This window comes from Pelophylax lessonae (assembly GCF_965119305.1).
Source record: "Pelophylax lessonae genome assembly, chromosome: 3".
In the NCBI taxonomy this organism is placed as follows: Eukaryota; Metazoa; Chordata; class Amphibia; order Anura; family Ranidae; genus Pelophylax; species Pelophylax lessonae.
This window is the reverse complement of record NC_138770.1, coordinates 126,209,889-126,231,202: the sequence shown is the minus strand read 5'-3', so window position 1 is coordinate 126,231,202 and position 21,314 is coordinate 126,209,889. Positions and strand designations below refer to the sequence as shown.

Here is a 21,314-nt window from a genome sequence, read left to right as displayed (position 1 = left end):
CGTGGAGGGCTACACCCAGCCCCCACTCCCTCTTCTTGGTAAAATAGGAAGTTTGGAAATGATGGAACATTATTATTCATACTGTGAGAACTACAAGAACGATGTCACAAGGAACAAACCTAAAGTATGTAATAATAAATCACAAAATAAACTCCTTTTTATGGACAATGCCATTTACCAAAGTCGATTATTGCATTAAACAAAGACCTTTGTTTACTTACTGCTTTAGAACAGAAATCTTTTATCTTTGTCACTTTGTAATAAACACTAGAAGAGCAATATACTACTGGGCCTATATAGTAAGCTAGCACAAACAGAAACGATTAGTGAAAATATACCAGCACTGGAATATAATAAACATTGCTCGCCTTAACCACTTGACCTCCAGAAGGTTTTACCCTCTTCATGACCAAACCATTTCAGAACTGTGCTACTTTAACTGGCAATTGCACGCTCATGCAACACTGTAGGCAAACTACATTTATATACATTTTTAACACAAATAGAACTTTACTTTGGTGGTATTTGATCACCACTGGGTTTTTTATTATATAAACGAAAAAAGACTGAAATTTGGGAGAGAAAAAAATTTAAAAACAATATTATCTACTCTACTCTATTTTAAAACATATCCAGTAAAATCAAATTTCTTCCTAAGTTTATGCCAAATGTATTCTACTACGTCTTTAGTTAAAAAAATAATAAAATCCCAATAGGTGTATATTAATTGGTTTATGTGAAAGTTAGAGTGTCTACAAACTATTGAAAATATACTGGAATTTTTGCAGCTATACTAGTAATGGCAGTGATCAGCGACTTTTAGTGCGACTGTGATAGTGTGGCGGGAAATCTGGCGCTAACAGACACTGGCTGGGAGGAATACTAACTGACACTGAGGTCACTAGTGACACTATTACAGTGATCAGCTATAATACTGTACACTGATACTGTACTAATGACATTGGCTGGGAAGGAAATAACATCAAGGAGCAATAAAGGGGTTAACTGTGTACCTAATAAGTGCAATGTGTGCTGCTTTTACTCACAGAACTGACTGCTTTTTCTCCCTGAACTCATAGTTGATTTAAGGGGAAAAAAACTGCAAGATCGCTGTCTTTGTACAGAGTTTGTAAACACAGAACCTTGTGCTGGGATTGGCCACAGCTGATCAGCAGGTATACAGCCAAAATCACTGGCTGAAAACTCGCAATGTGTCCAAAAACAGCACAGGTCAGCAGGGGGCATGCACGCCTGAAAACCCAACAACAGGCAGCGATGTAGCCTAGCCGTAGAAGTACTGTGGGCGGGCAGGAAGTGGTTAAATATTATTAAGCAGGGAGAGCATGGAACGAAAAGCACTCTTAAAACAGGTAACCACCAATTTTCTTTTTTCTTTATGTTATATTATGTTAATGGGAACATGTACCATGTATAAAGTAGATGTTATCCCAATTTGGTTGCAAAAGTGGAAATACACTTAAAAGAGACACTATCATGTGGGCCCATACCTTACCATTGCTCCCCCAATGCTTACAGACGTAATGAGTGTGTGCTCGCTGCTTAAAGTGGTAGTAAACTCTGTTCTACCACTTGTACCTACAGCAACCCTATAGTAAGGCTTACCTGTAGGCACTGTGAATATCTCCTAAACTTACATAGTTTAGGAAATATTCAGAGTGCATGCAGCGGGTTACGTTACCGGCGCACATGCTCTGAAGGTCTGGCATACCCTTTTGAGCCTGTGCCGTAAATGGCGGGTCCTGCGCAAATGCGCAGGAGTGATGTCATCGTGCTCCCGGCCACTCATGTAGCCAGGGTATGCAAAACTGGAAGGAAGACTGGGGGAAAATGTCAGTGCACTCAGCAGTGGCAGCGCGGTGATGGAGGGCTTCATTCTAAGGCAAGTCTCTCATAATGTGCTAGTACACGATTCATACTAGCACATTATGACATTGCCATGCAGGGGATTTTTTTTTCCCATCAATGGCGGTTTACTACCGCTTTAATCTTGTCTGAAGAGTTCTATTAATAATCAATGGCAGCATTCTCTGTCATTATTGAAGAGAAATCTGCTTCTGTATGGCTAGCATCACTGTAGCTTGGTCTATGCCCACTTCCTCCACTTCACCATACCCAGACTTAGTAGAACAAAGAAAGCTTACATTGCATTGCGTGGAAGGAGAACATTTTTATCTGTGATTTAGACATATTCAAATATAATATCCTGAGAAGAAATAGGGAGAATAGGGAGTTAAAATTTAAATTTGTACACATGTATGTGCCAGTATGTCCTTGGAGTCACCGCAAACAGTAGTTTTTCCAGTGTCTTTGAAGCTGTCAGGTTCACATGGTTAGGTACAAGATATATCAGAACTGGGCTAATTTCCGGAACCAGGTAGCCAATGGACCTGATGGCCTACTTGTGAACTTTTCCAATTGAGCTTACTTAAAAGTTCCTGGTGGCTTCTAAACTGGACCTTGAATTTTGCATATAAGTGTATCTACTGCTGAGCCATAAAAAGTGGTTGTAAAGACTGAAGGTTTTTTTTCTTACCATCATGCATTCAGGTAAAAACCTTCTATGTGCTGCTTCCCCCACAGCCCCCCTAACACTCACCTGAGCCCCATCTCGATCCAGCAATGTGCACGAGAGCCTCAGCTTTCCCAGGACTCGCACTCCTCATTGGCTGAGACAGCATCGGGAGCCATTGACTTCCAGTGCTGTCAATCACTGCTAGTGAGCCAATTTGGACAGAGTGGGGGTCAGGGCCAAGCTGTGGCTCTATGTGTCTTATGGACGCATAGAGCAGGGCTCGGGAGTGACCCCATAGCAAGCCAGAAGCGCCAGCAGGGGACCCGAGAAGAGGAAGGTAAGGGCTGCTCTGTGCAAAATGACTGCACAGAGCAGGTAAGTATAACATGTTTGTTATTTTATTTTTATTTATTTTTTTTAAGCCAGATCTTTAATACCCCTTAATGCTAGAAAAAGGAGGGAAGGAAGGAAGGAAGGAGAAGACAGGCCATATGGTTAATGGGATGGAAATCCAACTGACAATATGTGTCTTTTTTGTAGACAGTAGAGAGAAAAGTGAAAAAATGTCAAAGAGATAGGAAACAATAAAAAATTGTAATAATGAGAAGGCCAGAAAAAAGTACCATTAACAACATACTTAGACTTGAACACAACTTACCATCAGATGCCGAAAAGGATTTCTTGTCAGTGGCTGGAGTTTTTTTACTTGGTTCAAACAGTTCTGCATCTGGATCAACTTCATCGTTGAACAGAGACATTGTGGACTGGGGTTTTATCTGGGGAGCGTCATATTTCTTTACGATTACTTTTTTCTTTTTGATTTTTGTTCTGGAATAATGGAAGGATATCGTATAAATGACACATATAAAGTAATGGCATATAACGGAACAGCAATACCGGAATGGGCAAAAAGGTCATATCTCCCTGCCTGGACAGTCATGGATCATAGAGTCTTTACTACAGGTACTTATATAACGTCAATTTACACAGCGCTATACATTATATATACACACATACATACATATATATTTATATATATATATATATACACATACAGTTACATAGGTTGAAAAAAGACACAAGTCTATTTGGCTCAACCAATAAAAAAAAAAAAAAAAAAAAAAAAAAAAACAGTATTAAAAACCCAACCATACAATCCCATATACACAATCCTATACCCGCAGTTGATCCAGAGGAAGGCGAAAAAACCCCAGCAAAGCATGATCCAAGTTGCTACAGCAGGGGAAAAAAATTCCTTCCTGATCTCCGATCCGAGAGGCAATTGGATATTCCCTAGATCAACTTTACCTATAAATATTAGTACCCATTTATATTATGTACACCCAAGAAAGAATCCAGGCCTTTTTTAACCACCTCCCACCCGGGCCATTGTAGATATACGGCCGGGCGGGAGTCTCGTCCTTTTGAATGGACGTTCCGGAACGTCCTTCAGAAGGAGAGAGATTGCGCCGCCGCGGGCGCGCGCAGCGGCGCAATGTCGATGTGCCTGTGTCCCTAGGACACAGAGCAACAAGACTCGGCAGGAGAGCCCTGTGATTGGCCCTCCTGATCACATGACGGCTGTGTCCAATCACAGCCGTCATGTAATGTCAATACAGCCGTTGTAACGGCTTCGATCTCTTCTCCTCCTGACAGATCCTGTCAGTGAGGAGAAGAGCAGAGGATCGATTCTGCAGCCGGGGTGATCAGTGAGTATTTCTGATTACTCACTGATCACAGGGGGGGGGGGGTCTGTGCTGGTAATCAGATGATTGATTACCAGTGCAGCCCTGGGGGGAGGGGGTGCCACAAGGGATGCCCACCCATGACCACCAGGGATGCCCACCATGGCCACCAGGGATGGCAAACAGGGCTCAGAGAGCCTGCCAGTGGTGCCCCCTATCAGTGCTGCCCACCAATGCCATCTATCAGTGCTGCCCACCAGTGCCCGTTATTGCCATCTATCAGTGCCGCCCACCAGTGCCCATTATTGCCCACCAGTGCTGCCTATCAGTGCCCATCAGTGCCCCCATCAGTGCCGATCAGTCCCGCCCATCAGTGCCACCTATCAGTGCCGCCTATCAGTGCCCATCAGTGCCGCCGATCAGTCCCCATCAGTGCTGCCTATCAGTGACCATCAGCGCTGCCTATCAGTACCCACAAATGCTGCATATCAGTGCTATCTATCAGTGCCACATATCAGTGCCCATCAGTGCTGCATATCAGTGCTACCTATCAGTGCCCATCAGTGCTGCATATCAGTGCCACCCCATCACTGCCACCCCATCAGTGTCTCCTCATCAGTGCCTGTCAGTGCGGCATCATCAGTGCTCATCAGTGCAGGAAAAAACGTATCCATTTACAAAATTTTATAACCTAAACAAAAAAAACGTTTTTTTTTCAAACTTTTCGGTCTTTTTTTATTTGTGCACCAAAAAAGAAAAAACCTGGCGGTGATCAAATACCACCAAAAGAAAGCTCTATTTGTGGGGAAAAAATGACACAAATTTGGTTTAGGTACAGTGTTGCATGACCGCGCAATTGTCATTCAAAATGCAACAGCGCTAAAAGCTGAAAATTGGTCTGGGAAGGAAGGGGGTTTAAGTGCCCAGTATTGAGGTGGTTAAAGCAATCTAGTGAGCTAGCCAGAACCACCTCTGGAGGGAGACTATTTCACATTTTCACAGCTCTTACAGTGAAGGAACCTTTCCATATTTGGAGACAAAATCTGTTTTCCTCTAGATGTAAAGAGTGCCCCCTTGTCCCCTGTGTTGACCTTAAAGTGAACAACTCAACACCAAGTTCACTATATGGACCCCTTATGTATTTATACACGTTCATTATATCTCTCCCTAAATCTCCACTTCTCAAAAGAGAATAGACTCAGTTCCTCTAATCTTTTCTCATAACTGAGCTCCTCCATGCCTCATATCAGTTTGGTTGCCCTTCTCTGCACTCTCTCTAGTTCCCTGATATTCTTTTTAAGAACTGGTACCTAAAACTGAACTGCATATTCCAGATGAGGTCTTACTAATGATTTGTACATCTCTCTCTCTGGAATCCATGCTTCTGTTAATACAAGAAAGGACTTTGCTTGCTTTGGAAACTGCAGCTTGGCATTGTATGCTATTATTAAGCTTATGATCTACCAGAACACCCAGATCCTTCTCCGCTATGGGTTCCCCCAGTTCTACTCCCCTTAGTATGTAAGATGCATGCATATTCTTATCCCCCAAGTGCATACCTTTACATTTTATCAACATTAAACCTCATTTGCCACATAGTTGCCCAATGAAACAGTGCATTGAGGTCAGCTTGTAAGTTGGAGACATCCTGTAAGGAAATTATTCCACTGCAAAGCTTGGTGTCATCTGCAAAGATTGAAATGCTACTTTTAATCCCTGACCCTATATAATTTATATAGATATTAAAAAGTAAGGGTCCCAACACTGAACCTTGGGGTAAAGCACTAATAACCTTAGACTATACAGAGTAAGAATCATTAACCACTATTCTCTGAATTCTATATTTTATTCAATTTCCTATCCATTTACAAACTGATCTTTCCAAGCCTGTAGACTTTACCTTACACATTAGCCGTGTGTGGGGAACTGTGTCAAACGCTTTTGCAAAATCCAAGTATACTACATCCACAGCCACCCCTCTGTCCAAGGTTTTACTTACCTCCTCATAAAAAGAAATCAGGTTTGTTTGACAACTTCTGTCTTTCATGAATACATTCGGTCTGTTGCTTAAAATATTTTTTTCCAGCAAGAACTCATCTATGTGGTCTTTTATTAAAGTCTCCTGTATCTTCCCGACAATAGAAGTTAAACTAGCAGGTCTAAAGTTACTTGGCAAAGGCTTTGATCCCTGTCTGTGTCACTATCATCCTCATTATGGTCATGAGCACCCCCATGCTCCTTTGTATACACAGAGCTGAACAAATTTATTAATACATTTGCCTCCTCTTTGTCCCCAGAAACCACTCCAGATTATTTTGTAAAGGGCCTACATGCTCAGACCTGACCTTTTTACTAATTATACATTTTAATAATTTTTTGGGGTTTTTTCCTATCTTTTGTGATCTGTCGTTCATTTCGAATTTTTGCATCCTTGATTTCCTTTTTACGTATTCTGGTATATTCTTTATAACAATTAAACAATGATAGTGTTCCTTCATTTTTATATTTTTTAAAAGCTCTTTTCTTATTATTTATAGCTTTTTTAAGTTTGGCCATATTACCTATGGGAATATATTTGCAGTGAGTTTGCATACAGTCTTTTTGAAAATTTCCCATTTCTGTTCTGTGCTCATCGATGCCAATATTGCCTCCCAGTCTAAGTCCTGCAGAGCAGCCCTCACCCTTGGACAATTTGCTCTCTTAAAGTTAAGTGTTTTTGTATTTTCTGTATGCATTTTTTGCGTACAGCTAACATTAAATGAAATGATATTATGGTCACTGCTACCCAGATGTTATTTTATATGAACATTATTAATAAGCTCTGCATGCTTTGAGATTACCAGGTCCAACAGAGCATCATTTCTAGTTGGGGCCTCAATAAACTGTATCATAAAATTGTCTTGTAATAGGTTTATAAATGTTTGCCATTTAACTGTTTCAGCAGTGCCATTACTTCAGTCAATGTCTGGGTAGTTAAAATCCCCCATTATTATCATTGTCCCAGCCCTTGCAGCCCTTTCTATCTGTGCCAGGAGCTGAGTCTCCACCTCCTCATTAATACTGGGAGGTCTATAACAAACTCCAATGATAATCTTTGTATTACGCACACCTATGTACATTTCCACCCATACTGCTTCAGACTGATCACACTCTCCATCAACTAGGTCCTCTTTCACACTCACTTTGAGATCGCTTCTCACATAGAGACAGACACCACCACCCCTCCGTTTTACCCTGTCTTTCCGAAAAAGAGCATAGCCAGGATTATTAATAGCCCAATCATGTGAAGAATGAAGCCAAGATTCAGCAATACCAATTAAATCATTGTTCTCCTTATGCACCAGAGCTTCCAACTCATCTATTTTGCTTGGTAGACTTCACATTTTGCACACTTATTTTGCATATTTTTAATTTTGGTACAAATAGTACAATTTCCAATGGTTGTTTGTAACATGGGAACCTTCTTATCCTCTGCCATAACTCTCCCCCCATCTTTCCCCATTCCACCCACCAATAGGGGCTGACCCCTCTCTGACCTGTCTGCCCCATTATAATCTAATTCACCCTACCCCCTCAATCCTAGTTAAAAAACTCCTCCAGCCTTCCCATTAACCTCTCCCCTAGCACAAAAGACCCCCTTCCATTTAGGTGCAAACCATCTTTAGCATGTAGGTTGCACCCCAATGAAAAACCCAATTCCCTCCTTCTTACACCAGGTCTTTAGCCATGCATTCAGCTCTCTAATATCCCCCTGACCTTCCTGTGTTGCGCATGGCACAGGCAATATTTCAGAGAATATCCCCTTGCAGGTCCTTCCCTTCAACTTGCAGCCTAGTTCATTAAATTGGTTCTTAAGGTGCCTCCACCTTCCATATATTCTGTCATTGGTTCCAATGTGGACCAAGACAGCTGGGTCATGCCAAGCCCTTCCCAGTAATTTATCAACCCGGTCCACCATATGCCGAACCCTGGCACCAGGGAGACAGCAAACCATTTGGTTGAGGTGATCCTGGCAACTAATTATTCTATCAGTCCTTTTGATTATAGAATCCCCAATCACCAACTGTCTAGGCCTACCTACAGTCCCCTCACCACCTCTACTAGACGGACTGCTGTCCCGGCTTTTAGGCTCGGGTCACACTATTGCGATGCGGGAAGGCTGCGAATTCGCAGCCTTTTCCCGCATCGCACACGCACCCCCGGCAGTTCACACTGCCATATGCGATACGCTGGGGGTGTCAATGTAATCTTAACGACACCCCCAGTTTGATCGCATATCGCAGTGCGATCGTGCAGTTCGCACAGGATGGGATCGCACAAGTGTGAACCGCTGTGCGATCCGATCCTGATGCGGCTGCAAAAATGCCTCCTGTGCGTGTTTGCACCGGGTGCGATGCGAATTTAGCCATACAAACTGTATGGCTAAACTCGCACCGCACAGCTGATCGCATGTAATGTCGGAGCAGTGCGCTCCGACATTACATGCGAACCCGGCACTCGCATGAGTGTGAACCGGGTCTTAGGGATAGCAGTGAAATCTAGGGCTGCCACCTGTGAGCTTGCCACCCCCACATCTTCACCCAACATGGCAAATCTGTTAGGCTGTTAGGGTGCTCAAACCCAGGGCTGGCCTTCCTTTTCTGTGAGCTCCTACCACTCCATCTGACTGTATATACAAATATATATATATATATATATATATATATATATTGTACATTCAAATTAGTTCCTGCTCTTTACAGGCACAGTTGACCCTTTAGAAAGCTCTGCGTGGAGAATGGGACAGAATAATGAGCCCCAACAACAGCCCCAACAACAGCTTGGCACATGCACCTGGTACATTACAATCATTCTCTGAAGCCATTTCCTGTCCACTGGGCTATATGTAGGAAAAAGCGGCACAAAGGGAGTAAAAGCCAGAAAAGGAAAAAGGAACCTTGCATAAGACTGCAAAGGTAAGTCTAGTTTTACTTAGGACCCCCTATGTCTTGGTCCTCCAGGGGCATTCAAGAAGTATTTTTTCTTTTGGCAATAGTTTTAAAGCTTGTCTGAGAAATCAGAAAAAAAGGGTCAGGGAGCTGAGGTTATACTCTGCAAAACTCAGTGAGGAGAGGTCTGAGAGCTGATTGGAGGGAAGAGACACGCCCTTCTTTACACAGCACAAAGGAATAGAGCTGAGGCTGTCAATCAGCTGGAGGTTCCTTCCCTGTTACCATTTTTTTCTTGGTGTCAGGAAAACTTGTCAGAAGTGACTTATACTGATAACAAAGGAACAAAGCAGAAGACAGAAATGACACTTGGTGCTTTTAATTGAGACAATTACACACTATAGAGGGATATGCTTTATTCACATTTAATGTTTGAAGTTTACAACCGCTTTAAGTAATTTTCTAGCATCAATGCAGATTTTAATGTGTGTAAAAATTTAAAAAGTACCCCGGACTTCAAGTTGTTAACAAAACTAGGCATCCTTAATACTAATATAAACATCACATTGGAGATGTGTGGGGGGAAAAGATCAGCTATGATGACAGGTTCCCTTTAAATTTTACTTTTATGTAAGGCTATACTGTATTTTGGAATAAAAGATTAAAGGGAAGTTTGACATTTGGCATGAGACCACATTAATAAAACTCATTCTGAATATGTTTTACTTTATAATCTCTAATCTCAATTTAATTTAACTGAAAGGGTTAGTGACATTTCCTGGTGAGTTAATGCTGAACAGGTGAATATTACTTGGAGTACTGTGACCTGATTAGTTACATTCTTTACTATCCTTAAAGGAAATTCCTGGTAAAAAAATAATCTATCCACTAAAGCAGTGTTTCTGAAAATTTTTCAGGCATGGCACCCTTTAAAATTATAGACAGTCTCAAGGCACCCTTTAAAATTATAGACAGTCTCAAGGCACCCTTTAAAATTTTGGACAGTCTCAAGGCAGCCCATTTTAAAATGTAAAAAACTATTCTAATAGCTTTACACAACATAGCAACATCCACACGTAGGACATCCAACATTAGAGGTGATTTTTTTTTCTTCCAAAACAAATACACTTTTGCACACTGATACTGACTAGTATTCTAACGTTTCTCCCTCAATTTCTCTCTGTCAGTCAGCTAATGTGACCACAGTGCTGAAGGAGAGGGGCGCATGAGGATCAAACAAGGATGCTGTGGAGGTAGACATCCTCCTTATCAACTGATGAGGGCATTAGTTGTTAGGATGCCAGTGTCTAGAAAGTCGTAACGGTGCATAATGAAAACCTGTGGCTTTGTGTAACTAAAGGCAGGCTTGATCCACCTGCTGGCATGTATACAATTTTTGATCAATTTTATAGCATTTTGCCCAGGCACCCCTGAAAAAACCTCAAAGCAAAGGCTGCACTAGAGTGACCAGACCCTTCAATGTATTAAAGGTAAACCATATTTTCAGTGAGTACACACAAGGAGGTACTATGCTGTTAATAGAGGGACAGTGGTGGTGTCTGCTAGTAGCATAGCCTAACTTATTTGAATAGAAAATACTAAGAGTACTTGCACATGGTTCTGATGTTTTAAAATTCACCATATTCAGGGTGTAACATGTAACATTTTACAAATGGACCGACCCTCCGCGCTGTAACTGCTAGCGGGGTTCTTCTCCCAGCCCCCCACCCCCCCCCCTATGTGTCACAAAAAAAAAAAAAAAAATAATTGACAGGGCATTGAAAGCTACAAGGTCTAGCGGCCTTTGTGGCTGTTAGCTTGTAGTTTTCAAAAAACTACCACAGCGCTGTTGAGCGCCGTGATAGTTCACTCATGCTTCCTGTCAGATTGTATCTGCATACCCATACACTGGCAGATCTGCTGGAGACCTGCATGGCATCAGCGATCTGCCTTGAAATCGCACTACTTCAGCACGATTTCAAAGCTGCTGCATTTTGCACCTCTGATTTCATTGCGGCTTGTGACTCCGTTTAACAGAAGTCTATGCAAGTCGCAATAAAATACGCCCCTTTCTAACCAAAGACACCTCAGGAAGTACCCCCATGACTAACAGAGGATAGACTTAGAACTAAACTAGAGAAACTTAACATAAGTAAATCACCGGGACCGGATGGCTTGCACCCGAGGGTTCTTAAACAGCTCAGCCAGGTGATTGCCAGACCATTATTCTTGATCTTTAAGGATAGTCTACAGACGGGTATGGTGCCAGCTGATTGGAAAAAAACCAATGTGGTACCAATGTTTAAAAAGGGCAGAGATATATCCGGGGTAACTATAGGCCAGTCAGCCTAACATCAGTAGTCTGCAAGATTTTGGAGGGAATGTTAAAGGACTAAATACAAGACTTTAGTAATGAAAATGGTATTAGTAGTAATCAGCACGGTTTCATGAAAAATCTCTGGGGAGATCTGAAAATGGCTGTGCACCAACACTGCTACTCCCACTCCAACCTGATGGATCTTGATAGGTCCTGCAAAGACTAATGGAAGAAACTGCCCAAAAATTGATGTGCCAAGCTTGTAGCATCATACTCAAAAAGACGAGAGGCTGTAATTGGTGCCAAAGGTGCTTCAACAAAAAATTGAGCAAAGGCTGTGAATACCTATTTACATGGGATTTGTGCCAGCAAGAACACACAAATAAAATAAACATATTTCATTATTCCAAACATGTGTAAAAACATATTAGTAAAAGACAAAGCCAATATTATATATAATTGGCATTGGCTTTGTCTTCTAACTGGCACCGTAAAGCAGGATTAAATCCATTGGTTTAACGTTTTCAGACAACTAAGTTACATTCCCTGCGTGCTGGGATTGCTAACTGTCGTATTTGCTTGTGCTGTCAACTAAACTGTCAAACCATCCAATGGCTGGTGTCATACCTGATCACATGTACAGCATTATGGCAGTTGAAGATTAAACAAAGGCCAAGATGGCAGATTCCTTGACTGAAAATGATAGGAGGGTTTAGTTCGACTTTAAAAGTCCATCTCGTTCTTCTTCCCTTTTGACTATAGTATAGATTGTTGGTGCCTTTTGGCCATTCCTAACCTTTTCACACTCACCATGTTAGAAGGATAGTAAATGCAAACATCTTTTCCAAATACCCATCATTCTTGCGTTTTACAGGGCAACAATTACAGATTTCCAAGAAAGCAACTTGGGAGACCCAATTAAAACAAATAGTGGAATGAAGTTACTTTAGCCAAGATTATTTTTGAAGAACGTCTCACACAATAACATAGACGCGTAACAAAAAAAGGTGCATTCCTTCTTGTTGAAGCTGAAACGGCCTGGTTAAATACTTTCAAGTGCTTGAACTGAATAGTACACTGTGGAGACAAACTTTTCTTGCTATGGAACGAAATGTCCTAATTATGTGTTTTCATATCTTAGCAACTAAGACAAGTGCCTGTGAATAGATAGTTTGCGGTGGGAGGCTGTGTAATCATAACACATAATGAAAGCACAATCTGGCTCTCCCTACTGTGTAGATGTGCACTTGCTCTCAATGTTTCCTAATTATGTGCAGATGAAGTGAATAACCATCTTGGAATACCTGCAGTGTTAAGCACTTTCTCCTTCATGCAGTCTCAGTTAATTAAGGAGTACTAAGTTACCAATGCAGGCTGTGCTACTACACAGGGCCCAAAATAATAATGGTGTGAGATCATCAAAAATCGGGCCCACAATGGAGCTGGGGCAATAATACACCCCTTTACTTAACTCCGTGTAACCCACAGTCTCCTCCACTGTTTACATGCTCCAACAATAAGGTTGTTTTGCGTAAGGTCCTATTCAAGTCAATAGGGAGCGCAGCGCAGATATGGCAAATGTCAAAAAGGAGGAAAATGGCCAAGGAGGCCACAGCTGTCATTAAGAGGTAACTAAGCAGCTTGGTGGGGGTTTTCAAAGTTAATATGTTTAGGAAGGTGAACAATGTAATTTTAATAAAAGTGAACTCAGTGTAGCCCCCATGAAATAGCACAGTGGTCCTGGCTGGTCTTACCACGAAATCAAGGCTACGGTTCTTCCAAAAGGAAATGCAGAAACAATTCCTGAACAACCTGGCTGAATGCACTTACCCTAGATGAGGCATTCCAAGGATAGAAAAGGGAGCTACAAGGCCAAACTTGGTAAAACCAATCCCCCATCCTCAAATGTGCTTCATTTCAACTTTGGATTTTGGGCAGTGCCTGTTTCTTTGATGAAAAATTGTATGAATTGTAGAATATACCTGTATGTCTTTCAAAGACATACATTTTATTATAAACGTAGGTCAATAGATTTTGAATGAACTCAAATATCTGAATTTTTCATATATATAATGTATATATATATATATATATATATCAGTCCCAAGGGTAGCCAGACGGTTCTTGAGAAAGATGGACTGAGCGTCATCAAAAAGTTGACAATAAAAATGCTTTGAACTATCCTCTCTGCAAGACCACCCTGTGCCTCTATACCCGTTTTGGATATATATATATATATATATATATATATATATATATATATATATATATATATATATATATATATATATATATATATTATTAGTGATCAGAATCCCCATTTGTTATTACTTTACCCTGAAGAAGTAGATTGTTCCAAAAAATGTGTTAGGAATGTAAAATAAACATTTTATAATACTAAACATATTATTATAAAATCTAGATGGCTCAGATAACCACTGTGCTATTGTTCAGATAACCACTGTATGCTATAAAGTCAAGATTTGCTCAGATAACCAATCAGCACAACTGTGGTGAGATGATTCTATTTGAAATGAAAGCCTCTCAGATTGCACAGCAGCAGAAGACCATATCATGTTCTACTTCTGTCAGTCAAGAACAGAAAGGTAAGGCTTCAGAGAGCACAGGCTCACCAAATTGGACAGTTAAAGACTAGACGAATGTAGCTTGGTCTGATGAAATTGGAATTTCTACTATAAAGATGGCAGGCCATTCGCTAACTGGAATCCGATGGAACACTTTGGGATGTGGTGGTGGAAAGGGATATTTGCAGCATGAATGTGGAACTGACAATCTACAGAAATTTTGTGAGGCAATAATATCAAAATGAACCAGAAATTCAAAGGAAATGATTGTGGAATCCATGCCATGAAGTATTGAGGCTGTTTGAGACCAAGGCATATTCTGTATGCAGAGTTCAAAAGTTGATCAATGGATAATGCCCACTCACATAGACAGATTTGTGTTATTTTTTTATGGAATGTAGACTTGCAGAAACAATGTTTTTGAATAAATTCCTATTGGAGACACTTGTCATAAAATTTGTCTATTCACTCATATTTGTGTGAGCCTTGTTTGGGTGCCCTGGTTTTATCCCACAACCATAAAAACCTCCAGGATGTTAACAGCAGATATAAACCTTAACTGAATGGCTTTTAGTTTTCTAAAGCAACATGTATCACAAAAACGTATGTTTATGCACTCCAGTGATGACCGCACAGCATCTCTCAGCCTGCTTAATGAGCGTTGAAACAACCACTTGTAGTCTCCAACATTAGACTGTGTGACTGGGAAGAATCAGAGTTGAAAGACAGGGACAGACTGTTGTCACCTTATAACAGGAAGTGCCTAAACAAAGCCTTCCTGGCAGGATCACCAGGGAATATTTTAATAAAAGCTGCAGATGTATAAATATTGAAAAAGACTTTTAAAATGACATTAGCATTATGATACGCCGGGGTTTCTTAGCTCAATGGTAGTGCCAAAACAGGGAGTTTACACCATGCCAGATATAATTTTCAGGGCTTTCCTGCCCACTTTTATTTAAAAAGAAAGCAACATTCAAACAGGTATGTTTTCCCACACAGGGGGTTCTCACCATCACTATGAATTAAACAAAACATTCAGCCTCCTGGCTCTCTTGTGGCAGCTTTACTGCTTTAAGTACCTCTTCAGGATCCTCCTGACCGTAAGTACCTTTTTGGTCCTGCTGACCATGAAACACATCCCCGTGTTTATGCACAGACGCTGCCGCTTCTCTTCCTTACAGCTTCCTAACTGCTCTGTCCTTGATGGGTTCTCTACAGCTTCCTAGCCGCTCTGTCCCTCATTGACTCTCTCAGGCTCGAGCCTTGGCCTGTCCCGACCTGGACACCATGGTGCACACCTCTCACGGCTCCCTTCACTCACTGACTTCCTCAGGTGGGTGGGGCTCTGTGCCATTAGTGTGCTCGTTTCCTACAAACTCTGGCATAAACCACTATTTTACAGAGTAGCATGGGGTCACCCTGCCACAGAATGTTAATGTGGTTGTAAAGCTCTAAAAAAAAATAAATAAAACGTATATATTTCTATAGTATGTACTTGCCTCAATAATCAATTCAAAGCTCCTAGTGTGATTTCTTTATGCTGTTTCTATCCTCTGCTATCTCTAGGAGTCACTTTTGACAGGTTATGCTGACTCCAAGCAATCATGGATGACAGGGGATCAGGGATACTCCAGCACAAAGCCTGTGATCGATAGTTTTACAGGGTATATGTAAGGGTTTACAAACACTTTAAAGAGGTTGTAAACCCGTACAAAGTTTTTTTTTTGGTAACCTGTAAGAGAAACACATAATGAGCTAGTATGCATCGCATACTAGCTCATTATGCAATACTTACCTTAGAACGAGCCCCCGCCGTGCCGTCCGCTTACCTGTATGACGGGCAACATGTCCAGTCGACCCGTCTTCCGGGTTCGCGGCATCCGGCCATCTGATTGGCCGGAGCCGCGGTGACGTCACTCCCGCACAGGCGCGCGGGAGCCGACAGTCACGGCACGGGACTCTGAAGAAACGGCACTAGCGGCCGTTCCTTCAGAGCGCATGCGCCAGTGATGTCACTGGATGCATGTAAGGTAAATATCTCCTAAACGGTACATGTTTAGGAGATATTTACAGTACCTACAGGTAAGCCTTATCATAGGCTTACCTATAGGTAAAAGTGTCAGAGGAGGGTTTACTTCCTCTTTAAAGCTTAGATAAGATTTTGGCAACTGGGTTTACATCTACTTTGATTGGCTACTGTCTAAAACTGAATAAACAAATGTTGTTTGTATGACTGTGAAAGGGACATTAGGTTGTAAGCAAGTAGGCAAAGGCTGATGCGCATAGTGTGATGTACTCTCCAAAACATTGCAGAATGTGCTAGCACTATAAAAGTGAATAAAACAATTAGGGTGGCAAACTAAACTTGCAGCCAATGTGCAAGGTGAAAAGTCTCTGAGATAATGTGGATTCTGCACCGTAACTTGGCACTGATTTATAAACATCCTATGAATTTTGAAATGGAAACATTTGTAACAGAATAAACTTTGTCTCCAGAGAAATTTCTGAGCTTCTAAACTTAGAAGCGTTACATTGGCAAGAAAAGGATAAAATAGGGTGGTAACCACAAAACATTTCTCTGTTCGTAAATATTTCTAAAACCTCTGAGTGTCACATGTATTAAAGCACAGCTGAAGGCGAAACTTTTTTTCTAAATTTCTATCTTGGACAGTGTAAGGGGGTTTAGGGTTATAACAAGTCAAGGTGTTTTTTTTTTTTGCCATCTGTGTCCCACTGGGGAGGTTTCCTCTCACTTCCTGTTGTGGCTTTGGGACAAGAGGTCAATATAACACCTGGCGATCCTGACAAAGCATCTTGTTCAGACACTTCCTGTTGTAGTGGGACAGTCTCTCTCTCCCATTTGTGCTTCTACACTGCCACCCTGTCTTGTGATAGAAACGACATATTACACAGGCATGGTCCACCATTGTCCTTACCAAGAAACGCAACCTGGAAAATTCCAGGCAGCCATTACTGGAGTACATGCTGGTAGACACAAAGAGGCTGCAGAACATCAGCAGTATTAAGATGCAACAAAGGATGAAAAAGTTAAAACCAGTGCTTTAGGTTTAAAACCTAATAGAAAATACAGTTTTAGCAAATTAAATCTAACTCATATGGTGGTGTTTTACCTGCAAAATCATTTGTATTTTTACCCATCCAGTTCTGAGATTTACACAGCACATCTCTCTGACAGGGCAGGAGACCTGATTTGTTTTTACTACAGTAAACAGGTCTTCTTCCACCTCCAGCCGCCTAATGAAGGAGCACGGATGCTCCGAAAGCTAGCAACGCCCATCTCTCCCTCCGCCTCACAGGAAGTGATGTTGGCCTGGCCGGAAGTAGGAAGTGGAGCCCCACTGAGAGGCCTCCACCACCACAGCACCATCAGAGAGGCTGACGGACAACAGCCTCCACGCACCACCAGCACCCCTCCTTTCTGCAACGGTATCCAGGACAAGAAATGGATGATCCCATTCACCTACAGTACCGGACTTTACTTACCTAAGAGTTAATCACTACGTGTTTTTTGTATCAATAAACCTTATGCTTCACTAAGCTGGCGCATGCTTTCTTTCTGTTTATTCTCCTCAGAGCCTCTCCTTGCTCCAGCTGGCAGCTGCTGTTCGTGGAGCCCCTCCCCCTTCCACCTCATTCTTTTTTTTTTTACTTTCTATATATTTTTACCTCTTTACCTCATGGTATGCCACCCACCAACATCAGAGAGCGCCATGTAATCATTGATTTTATGACAACAAGACAGCGCCGCCAGCTCATACACCCTGCGCGCAGAAGTAATAGCCCCCAAAAAGGCCACCTTCTGGGACAAGGAAAGCAGGGGAATCTCTCTAATATTTTCAAAGGGAGAGTTCTGGAGAACTGACCAACACCAAATTGAGGTCCCATGGCGTCAATGGAGACAGCACTGGGGGAACCAAGTGTCTTACTCCCTGGAGAAAGTTACGCACCAAGGAATGTGTGGCCAACATTAACGACGTTAAAAAAAAATCGCCATGGCCGAGACCTGGCCTCTGATGGCACTCAAGGCCAGACGCTGGAGGAAGGCCAAGATCCGAGTCACCGAAAAGGAGCGAGGGTAAACAGGCAGGGATTCACTCCACGCAATGTACGTCTTCCAAGTACCATGGTAAATCTTCCCGGAAGTAGATTTTCTAGCTTTTAAAAGCAGCCAAGCCATCAAAGCCAGCGACTAAAGCAGGATGGAAGATCGGTCCTTGGGGCAGCAGAGCTTCCCTGAGAGAAAGTCTCCAAGGAGCATCGGCGACCAGCCATACCAGATCGGCGTACCAAGATTGGCAAGGCCAGTCTGGAGCCCTTAGGATGCCGGAATCCCTTCTGCCTCAATCTCGACAGAAGCTTGAGAGGAGGAAAGGCGTATATAAGACGATACTGACTGCAGGGAGCAACTAAGGCGTCTGTGGCGTCGGCTAGAGGATCCCAAGTGCCACAAACCTCTGTACATTTCTGTTGAGGCAAGAGGCCAACAGATCCAGCTCGGGAGTCCCCCACCGGAGACACAACTGATGGAACACCTCCGGATGAAGTGACCATTCTCCTTGGTCTAATGTCGATCAACTGAGATAGTCTGCCTGCCAATTTTTCACGCCTGGAATGTGCACAGCAGAAAGGGCTGGAACTAACCATTCTGCCCACCTTAGAATGCCGGCAACTTCGAGAGCCGCCAGAACACTTCTTGTTCTCCCTTGGTGATTGACATAGGCCATGGCCGTGGCATTGTCTGATTGGATCCGTACAGGACACCCCCTCATGTTCTGGCTCAACCAGATTAGATTGTCCAGAGACTGAGGATCCTTGTTCTACTTCCCCAGTATCTCCATTTGCAGAGATCTCTTATGAAACTGTGCAAACGGGACCACCTCAAAAGGTAGACACCATCAGGCCCAGCACCCGCATGCAAGCCCGCAGAGATGACTGTCTGCTGGACAGCAGAAGCCGAATTGCCTCCTGCAACTTGAGAAGTTTTTCCAGAGGAAGGAACACTCTAGCAGAGGCCGAGTCCAGAGTCAGACCCAGATAGTCCAGGCTCGTGGACAGGACCAGAGCAGACTTCTGAAGATTCAGAATCCAACCAAACTCGCTCAGCATTTGCAGAGTATTCTCCAAGTTGGGCAACAGAGCAGTCGAAGACTCTGCTCGCAAAAGCAGATTGTCCAGGTACCCCAGTATCGCTTTCCCCAGCTGGCGCAGTAATGCCAGAACCGGGCTGAATACTTTTGTGAAGACCCGAGGAGCGGAAGCGAGACTACAGGGTAACACCACAAATTGATAATGCTCCTTGCCCTTGGCAAAGTGGAGGAAGCGCTGATGGGCGACACATATGGGGATGTGAAGGTAGGCGTCCTTGATGTCGATGGAGGCGAGAAAATCCCCCTGATGTAGGGACGCCACCACCGTGTGAATAGATTCCATTCGAAAATACTATACTTGCACAAAGCAGCTTAGCGCCTTGAGGTCCAGAATTGGACGCACCTTACCCTCCTCCTGGGAACCGTAAACAGGTTTGAGTAGAAACCTTGAAAACGTTCCGACGTCAGGACTGGAACTATCACCCTGCCCCATAGAGATCCTTTAAGCGATCTGGGGATAGGTGCAAGTTGGAAGGGTTTCCGGGGGATATGATCAAAACTCAATCTTGTAGCCGGAGCAAATAACTTCTTGGACCCACTTGTCCTGGATTAGGAAGGTCCATGGATCCGGAAAACAGCGAAGGGCGCCTTTCATGCAGAGGAATTGTTATTCGCAGGGCAGGCAGAACCTGCTCACGGGTTTCCTGACCAAGACTTCTTGGCACCTCCAGTGAAGACCCTGAAGGGTTTAGATCCCTTCAGGGGTGAAAGGGACGCTTGTGAGCCGAAAAGAAAGGACCCCGTCCGCGACGGGACTCCATACCCTTGGAAGCCTGAGGAAGGAGAGTACTCTTTACGCCCCCCCCCATGAGGCCATTGATGATGTCATCCAAGGAAGCTCCAAACAGGCAATCCCCCACGGATGGAAGATCGAACAAAGCCTTCTTAGAGGCCCGGTCCACAGACCAGTATTTCAGCCAGATAATGTGCCGCAGGACCACTGCAGAGTCTGTCTAGAAATCAGGGGAGCGGCATCCAAAGAGGCATCATAGACGAACTGTAGCCCTTGGACCAACTGATCCATCAGCTCCACAAAAGCAGGAGTGAGCAGTTTCTCCTCCAGGTCCCAGCATATAATTTTGGTCCATTCGTTCATAGCTTGGGACACCAGGGTGATGGTAGACACAGGCCTAAGTGCCGAAACCCAGCCATAGTGAACATATTGCGGGTCAAGGCCTCCGACCTCCTATCAGCCAGATCTGAGAAGATCGGGGACTTTTCAACCGGTATTACAGTGGCTATATTCAACCTGGAAACCGGGGAGTCCACTAGAGGAGGTACCGTCCATTTATTAAGGAGGAACCCCTCATAAGGGTACTGCATTGCAAAATGCTTAGGTATAGCAAAGGTGCGTTTTGGGGACCCCCACTGTTTAGAGACAATATCGTCAAAGAAGGTGGGAAAAGGGAACTCTCTCGCTGCTTTGGAGGACCTGTGGGTGCCAAAGGTGACCCGCACCTCTGATGCCTCATTAGTCGCACCTTACATATGTAAGGTTTCCCGCACGATACAATCAGCGCATCAACTACTGCCTTTTCATGTGCCGCTAGAGGAGCAGAGGAATCATCCTCACTATCCGAGGGTGCGTGGACGCACCAGTCTCTGGATCTGAGGAGACAGAAGAAGCAGGTGAAGGTGGGGGCGCTTTTTCCTAGCCCCTTTGCCCAGGACCAAATCTACTTTGGACACTGAGGACTCCAGGACCGCCGTCAGTGTAGATAGTTGCTGGGCCCCGGAGGGCCCCGCAGCCTCAGGGGGTCAGGTGGTGAAACATGCTCCATGGACTCCATGAAAGAAGAGGGGAACCCACCGCTGCAATAGCAGAAAGAGGGAGAGAAAGCCCCACAAAGGCACTCACCACACCAGTCAGGTACTCACTGCCCGAACTATCTGCACACCAGCGATCAGGAAGAGTAACATCGCTGTATCAGCACTAGAGGCCGACCACTGAATCACCGAGCATCTAAATCCAGTTCATGGCCGTCGCTATTTGCAATGGGAAACCATAGGAAAATGGCCGCCGAGGCTACACAAACATAGCTGCCAATCTGTAGCACACCAGTAGGCTACCAGAAAATAGTGGCCCCATGCGGCT

At 43.3% G+C, this 21,314-nt stretch overlaps 1 protein-coding gene across 1 annotated transcript in view; it reads right to left on the bottom strand.

Moving 5' to 3' along the window:
* Positions 1-21,314, bottom strand: part of HS1BP3 (HCLS1 binding protein 3) — a 239,529-nt gene that overhangs the window by 29,340 nt on the left and 188,875 nt on the right. The window contains exon 5 of the mRNA XM_082251314.1: positions 3,192-3,361. Coding sequence (XP_082107440.1) covers positions 3,192-3,361 — 170 coding nt within the window. The remainder of the gene's footprint in view (positions 1-3,191; positions 3,362-21,314) is intronic.